This window comes from Solanum tuberosum, unplaced genomic scaffold (assembly GCF_000226075.1).
Source record: "Solanum tuberosum cultivar DM 1-3 516 R44 unplaced genomic scaffold, SolTub_3.0 scf00553, whole genome shotgun sequence".
NCBI lineage: Eukaryota > Viridiplantae > Streptophyta > Magnoliopsida > Solanales > Solanaceae > Solanum > Solanum tuberosum.
In genome coordinates this window covers 270,578-277,965 of record NW_006239507.1, presented here as the reverse complement: position 1 = coordinate 277,965, position 7,388 = coordinate 270,578, and the positions used below count along the sequence as shown (strand labels likewise).

The following is a 7,388-nucleotide window of genomic DNA, read 5'->3' as shown; positions in this document are numbered from 1 at the left end:
ATCTAATACTTATGTCTGAAAAAACCTCTAACTGACTAGAGTTACTGGGACATGCCTCCAGTTAACTCTAGTAAAACTGAAACTGAAATAAAAGACTGAAATAGAAAACATGTCTATTGTCCTCGAAGTATGAGGACTCACCACTGATGCTGCTGAATATGGATTGAGAATCGATCTACGCGTGATCTGAATGTTGCTGAGGACCTGAACCTATATCACAAAAAGATGTAGCGCAGAGTATGCGTCAGTACTTTGAGGGTATCGAGCATGCAAGATAGGATAAAAGCTGAACAAACATATAAGCTAAACAAATCATAACTGAGCAATGATATAATCTGAACATGATAGAAATACTGAAACATACTGAAGAGAACTGAACTGAATGCAATGACCAGGTACTAATTAATAACATGACATTCTGGGACTGAATACTGAAATATAACTGAAAACCTGGTCGAATGCACTAGAGTCTAACTGTGGGAGCTATTATTTACTGACATAAAACCACGTGTGCTAAACGTGGAGTCCGATGTATACGCCCCATTGAGAGGACCTAATATATCTTGACAGGGGTAGAAAGGCATGACTGGCGTGATCACTAAATATGATGCCCACAAAGGGGACTTATAAACCTACGGGGGCACGTAGTACTGGACTATGAGGGTATGCTGAAACCCTAGTCTGCTCGGTGTTAAGTCTACTCTCAACTGATTATGTATATTACACATTATGACTGAAATACTGAAATGATGAATAACTCAAAATACTGACAAGCAAAATCTTAGAATGTAACAATTATATACTAATAATGTGACACTCGAAAATTGAGGCATGTATATCTGTTTAACTGACCTAACATGTGTAATTCATGAACTAAAAGAATCTACACAACTAGGGTTCTAAATTTCATGCAAAGAACAGGTCAATTATTTTACGAAAACATGATAATTTAATTAGGAATATTCTAACAGTTAAATCACAACCAATATCTAAGGTTTTTAGAAACCCTAGGTTTAAACAAGATATCGGAATCAAGATTCTGATTGAATTCTAGGGACCTAGTGGATGAAAGGAATCCACCAGTGAAATCCCACATACCTGGTGACGAAATCTACGAAGAAATCCTACGATTTTGGGGCTGAAACTTGAAGGAGGCTTGTTGGTCGTTCTTGGGGAAAACTGGCGCCTCTTTCTCATCTTCTTACTCTAAGTTTGAATCATTTTGGTGAATAGAGGTTTTGGTTATGTTCTGACTAAGTTAGGTTAAAACTGAGTAAAACGACGTAGTTTAATGTTTAAACGACGTAGTTTAGGTGTCCAACGCATGGGAGGAAAAGACCAAAACGACCTCACTTAAAATCTGGCGGGGGCCTTCCACGGACCTAATGACGGCCCGTCATAGGGACCACGACCCGTCAAGTGGGTCGTGGTCTACTGGCTAATGACTACTGGTTCTGGGGCCCTTCCCTCTACGATCTACTTCACGGACCATGTGAAGGATCACATATCGTGAAGGTCATTGCGGTCCTTCACTTGGGCAAAGACTTACTGGCACAGTTTCACGAGCCTCACCATGGCCCGTCGTCAAGACCACGGCTCGTGGAGGGCTCTGTGGTCTGATGGATGGGCCTGGTAGGTTTTGCCTGGCTTACACGAGCCTTCCCACGGCTCGTGGGGTGGTCCACGGTCCGTGAAGGGCTCCGTGGTCCACCACTGCTGGGCTGGGTGTGAACAACGGACAGGTCGACGAACCATGGTTCCTTTCACAGTCTGTGAACCCTGTTGTGGTTCACCTATTTTTTTGCTGTTTTGGTCTGATAAGTTCTGAGGTGTTACAATGAGAGATAAATATGTATCAGCGAGAGGGGAGTGATGTATCTGAGAGGATATTTTTGAAAATTTTAAAATGGTAGGGAATTTTAGAGATTATAATAAAATAAAATGTATATTTAGGTAATTTTTCTTTAAAAAAAAAGCACGTTTTTGAATGACTCTAGACTAGTTTGGTGTATAACAATTGTGCAAAATAGTTTGGTGTCGAATGTTATCCCCTCTTTAAGATCCGAAGTAGTGCAATCGGCCCAAAATAGCCTGGAAAGCCCAAACCCATTATGACCGAGTTATCAACTATTCCATTTGCTTCAACACCATTGGTCACAGCGTGAGGGAGGAGAAAAAGATCTATTCAGCTCCAAAACTCAAAATTCTCAGATCCAAATCTTAACCAAAATGTCGAACTTTGCCGGAGATGAAACTGCTCCTTTCTTCGGCTTCCTTGGTGCCGCCGCTGCCCTCGTCTTCTCATGTAAGTTCTCTCTTAGAGCTGCAGAGTCTATGGCAGCAGATGTTTGAATTTCGTCTTCTAGTCAACTCTTGAAATCGTTTGAATAATGTTAGCACTGCTGCTGGTTCTTTGTATCTACCAGCTTAAAATCTCCGATCGTTCTCTGATCATATTTTATTCCTTATGCTAATTTGCTAGCGTTGCTTTTTTATTACTAGTAATTCAATTTGTTGCTTTGAATTATATATGGAGCTGGACAGTATTGAAAATTATATCATTTTATTAAATCTGTACCTTTTATGAGTTATGACCATCTAAGACAATGAGATTTTGCATCTATAAGATTTAAATATTGGATCTGTCTTTGCTGGAGATACGAGCACATCATATGTGAATCAGCCTAGCTCATCTTATGCTCATATGCAACTGATCATAAATCTAATTTTATTTTGAATAATTCGTAGGTATGGGAGCAGCTTATGGAACAGCAAAGAGTGGTGTTGGAGTGGCGTCAATGGGAGTGATGAGGCCGGAGTTGGTGATGAAATCAATTGTTCCAGTGGTTATGGCTGGTGTGTTAGGTATTTATGGCTTGATTATTGCTGTGATCATTAGTACCGGGATTAACCCCAAAACAAAGTCGTACTACCTATTTGATGGCTATGCTCATCTCTCATCTGGACTTGCTTGTGGTCTTGCTGGTCTTTCTGCTGGAATGGCTATTGGTATTGTTGGAGATGCTGGTGTTAGGTATTGATTCCTTGATTTTTTTATTGGTTCCTTGTCCTTTTCTTTCTTTGCTTGCTAGTGCCTGTTGAATATGAATTGAATAGTTAGAATGTGAAAGATCATATATGAAGAACTCCGCCACATTGATTTTTAGTGGTGTGCTGTTAGAATAAATTGATAGATGGTCTTTGTACTGTTTGCCATTTGGTAACATGGAGAGGATAAACTTTTAGTTGTCGAACATTTTTACAAAAAAAGAAAAAGAGAATTTTTTTAGCAGTCGGAACTAGAGTTCCAATGAGAGTTGATCTAGTAGAATTTAATCGAGATGCCTTGGTATGTGTTTTCGCAATGTTATGATTTGTGAAAATTGCATTTTAACATCTGCAGGGAACTTTTGAAATTAATAAAATAAAGAGTTCAGATAGTGAACATAGTTGCTTGGTAATTTTAATTAAGGTTCAATTTAATTCTTCAGTTCACCATCTTAATTTCAGATCCCCTTCCGTATAACGCAACAACTAAATTGAATCACACTGTGCTGATAATATATATCAGAAAATAATTCTAAATAAGAAAGATAACATTATATTTTGTTTATTGTGCTTGAGAACCTAAAATTTTAAATTATGGATTAAGACATGTTTAAATGATGATTTATAGTGAGGAGTATATTGTTTGCTCCATTGGTGACTCGAACCCACAACCTTAGGGTTGAAGGTGGAGGGTGCTTACTGCGTGAGCAACCGAGTATACTACCAACTCCAACTAGCGTGGAAGCAATTTGTGTTTTTATTTGCAATGAGCAAGTAAATACAAAATATGTAGTAATAATATACTTTTTGCACCCCCAAGGGTGTCATCTAGTAGTCAATGTGTTTAAGAAAATATATTATTTTGAATCTTGTGGTATAAAATTAAGATATGTCAAATGTACCTAAATTTCCATTAATTTTGTGGTCTTAAACATTCTATGTGGAAAGTTGAAATTAAAGAGTTACTAAAAAAAGGAAAGAGTCTTTATTTAAACAAACTAAAAAGGAAAGTAGGTTAAACAAATTGAAATGGAGAGAAGTAGGCCAAACAAATTGAATGGAGAGAGTAATATAACTATTAGAAAGTTTTCAATGGTTTTATCATAGGCATGTATCACGAGTTCAAAACCTAACTATTGAACCAAATCTTGTTTTTAGGTGGAGGACCCATTGTCTCTGAGTTTCATAGTTGAAACAATCTCAATCATAAAAAAATGTAACTATGAAAAAGGTTGATGAGTTGTATTCCTTTCACCATTTCTTAAAAAGTAGGAATGAGCAGAATTAAAAATTCTAATAAACATGTGCAATATATACCGACTCCAATTTGAAATTGCTTATTTTACTTCCCATGTTCCAATTTATGTGGTAGAGTTTGATTCATCATAAAGTTCAAGAAAGACAGAAAGACTTGGAACTTTTGGTTTTAAACCTGCCATGACCATTTTGTGGTTATATCATGCCATTAAGGATCATATGAGAAATTCAAAATTAAAGTGTTTCCAATTATAGAAAGGCACCACTTTCTTTTTGGAATGATCTATTAAGGAAATAGTACCACATGAATTGGAATATATGCAATTGTTTGTTATTGCTTAGTTATTAAATATATAGTTAACCATTGTGTACCATTATCCTTTGATAGTGGGAACATTTGTCTTCCACATGTTATTTTTTAGTTTTCAAGTGTAGAACAAAGTTATATTGGTTTTGCAAGTTCAACATTACCATGACTAGAAGGTGATAAAGCAACATATTCAAATGTTATATTAGTTTGAAAGTTCAAATTTTCAAATGAAATGTTTGTCCATAAGTTTTTTTTTGATGACCGTGGTGTCCGGGCCAACTTTCGTACACCTCGACTAATTCCACTGGATACATGCCACCTCCCACCAAAAATAGGTACCAAGTAACTTTATCCTAAGTTGCTCGGACTTGGGTGCATGTGTTCGATACGGGTGCGATCTAGAGGTCGGATCTTTCATGATCTAATTTCTAAGAATTAGAAATATGGATCCATGTATGGATAAGGGTGTCGGGATTTGCCTAAAAATAATTAAAATATCTAAAAAAAATAGAGTTATAAAACCTAAATTATGAGATATTATGTGGAGAACTTGAGGAGAATCCTGGAAGGAGATTAAAGGAAAAGGAGTGACATAGAAATTTCTATATAAAAAATATTTCTTTTTCTTCAATTTCACCTTAGCTTTTGTAGTGATTACAAAAATCATTAAAACTATCGAGACTTTCCCCATCGATTTTGGTCAAAGTACCCAAAATAAGTTGACCAAATCGGACACGGATCCCACACCCACACCCATGTCGTGTCAACACGGGTGCAACACCAAAAATGAAAAGTCCGAGCAACTTAGACTTTATCCACCAAGGCTAGGACAAATAGGAAGAATCACCTAGTGGTTTTTTTCCCCATTGAGTTTTGAGCTTGAGACCTCAGGATTCTCAATCATTTCATTGACCACTAGGCCACACCCTTCGGTGCAAATGTTTGCCCATAAGATGAGCCTATAATACATCTTAATTTACTATAACTTGTCAGAAGGTATATTGTGTGGCAATTTAATCTCATGCACTCTTGAGGGGCTTGCATTTGTATTTTCTTAATTATTGCTTTGGAAAACTTAGGGATCACTATTCAAAGAATGCCTTTCTTGTTTGGCTTAGGTCAATAACATTCTTCCTTTCTCGAAAGATGTATACTATCTTTTCTGCTGTTCCAAAGTACGGGCGTATGCTTTATATGTAAAAACACCATTCCTCTTTTTTGCTCCCCTTTCGAATATATACTACTTAAAAGGTAACATGTGACAACTTCTACTTTCTAGAATCTCAAAGTTGTCAAAAAATAACATCTTCATTTTCTATGATTGCCAGGACTTGTAGGAGTGTTATTTATGATTATTCTGTTCTACTTTTCCCTCTTCTTAGAAAATAAATTTAGCGACAATGTGTGCTGTTATTTCTTTTCTTTTTCTTGCAGTTTCAAGCTGCTGTTAAAATTCATTGACCTTTTCCAGTGCGTCCAGATTTAGTTTTCCCATTAAGTTAAAAAACAAAGATAAGCACTAGTCTCATCCTGCATCAGTCGGGGGATAGCAGATAGCTGTTAACATAACCTGTTGCTTGATTATTTTGCGACATCCCTGAAAAGTAAACCCCGCTTTTGGGGCTATACTGGGTTTGCTGTTGTATTCCTGAAAAGGAAACTTATGTGACATAAAATTAAAGAGAGACCTGAAGTCTTGTAGAAGCATTTCTCCCAAGAAAGTGAGAAGTGAATAAAAAAGAAAATAACATTCTTGCATTTCAATCCCAGTGGTTAGTTAGGGCTCAATGGTTTTTTTCGAATCTTGCAATTTTTGTGGTCTAAGGTGTTGACTTGCAGAGCAAACTGTCCCCGATGAAGGTGCATGTTTGCAGTTAACATAGTCGAAATATAGTAGGGGTATATTTAACAGAATGGGTGCCTTTCATTCATTGCTCTGCCCTAGGATTCCTTCTCTCCATATCTTTTAGCCACTCGTCAACTCTTCACGCTTAGTTACTGTTCCCAGCTTATGGTAATATCTGTTACATGTTAGGAAAAAAACATACAACGACTTCTGGAGATCACCCATTAAAACTGTCTAAATTCTTTCCCTTTTATTCTCAAGTCTATATGACTTTGCCTAAAGTATGCATGGCATGTAACAACCAAACACTCAATCTAATGACTGTTGCAGGCTAGTTATTACATATTCAGCTTAGGGTTGATCCATTCTATTCACTTTGGTTGGGATGGCTTATTTGTATTTTCTGTTGTCAAGCTGATCGTAGCTTTATAATTGATTCCTATTTGTGTACTGAACAACAATCATTTTCTAGGGCTAATGCACAACAACCCAAGCTTTTTGTTGGGATGATCCTCATTCTCATTTTCGCTGAAGCCTTGGCTCTTTATGGGCTTATTGTTGGCATTATCTTGTCTTCCCGAGCTGGGCAGTCTAGAGCTGAGTGAAGTTGACTCCGTTCTTGCCGCACTGTATGCGAGACTTCAGAAGATCAAGACAGCTGTAGCCTAAAGTCAAAAAGTATCTATTACGTGTATTGTTATTCATGACACCACAGCTGCCACTTCAATTAGTTGGTGTTATGTGCTGTTTGTAGAAGTAGGAATTCTTTTATTTCTACTTAATAATAGCTTACAGAGCTGTGCAATTTGGTCTGTATTTATTGTGTATTTTTGCACTCATTATTTGTGAACAGTCTGAGAACTATTTCTTTTCTAAAATTCGTGCATGTATGTACTACTTTTCATCTAGTATATCATGTTTACTCTA

At 36.9% G+C, this 7,388-nt stretch overlaps 1 protein-coding gene across 1 annotated transcript; it reads left to right on the top strand.

Moving 5' to 3' along the window:
- Positions 1-2,144: 2,144 nt before the first annotated feature.
- LOC102592440 (V-type proton ATPase 16 kDa proteolipid subunit) lies at positions 2,145-7,388 on the top strand. The gene is made up of 3 exons (XM_006365867.2): positions 2,145-2,305; positions 2,749-3,034; positions 6,934-7,388. The coding sequence occupies exons 1-3, from the start codon at positions 2,230-2,232 to the stop codon at positions 7,064-7,066; spliced, it is 495 nt and encodes a 164-aa protein (XP_006365929.1). The 5' UTR covers positions 2,145-2,229; the 3' UTR covers positions 7,067-7,388.

Coding starts and splice junctions, on each gene's coding strand:
- LOC102592440 (XM_006365867.2), top strand. CDS start 2,230: ATGTCGAACTTTGCCGGAGATGAAACTGCTCCTTTCTTCGGCTTCCTT. Junction 2,306..2,748: donor CGCTGCCCTCGTCTTCTCAT/GTAAGTTCTCTC, acceptor AATAATTCGTAG/GTATGGGAGCAGCTTATGGA. Junction 3,035..6,933: donor GTTGGAGATGCTGGTGTTAG/GTATTGATTCCT, acceptor ATCATTTTCTAG/GGCTAATGCACAACAACCCA.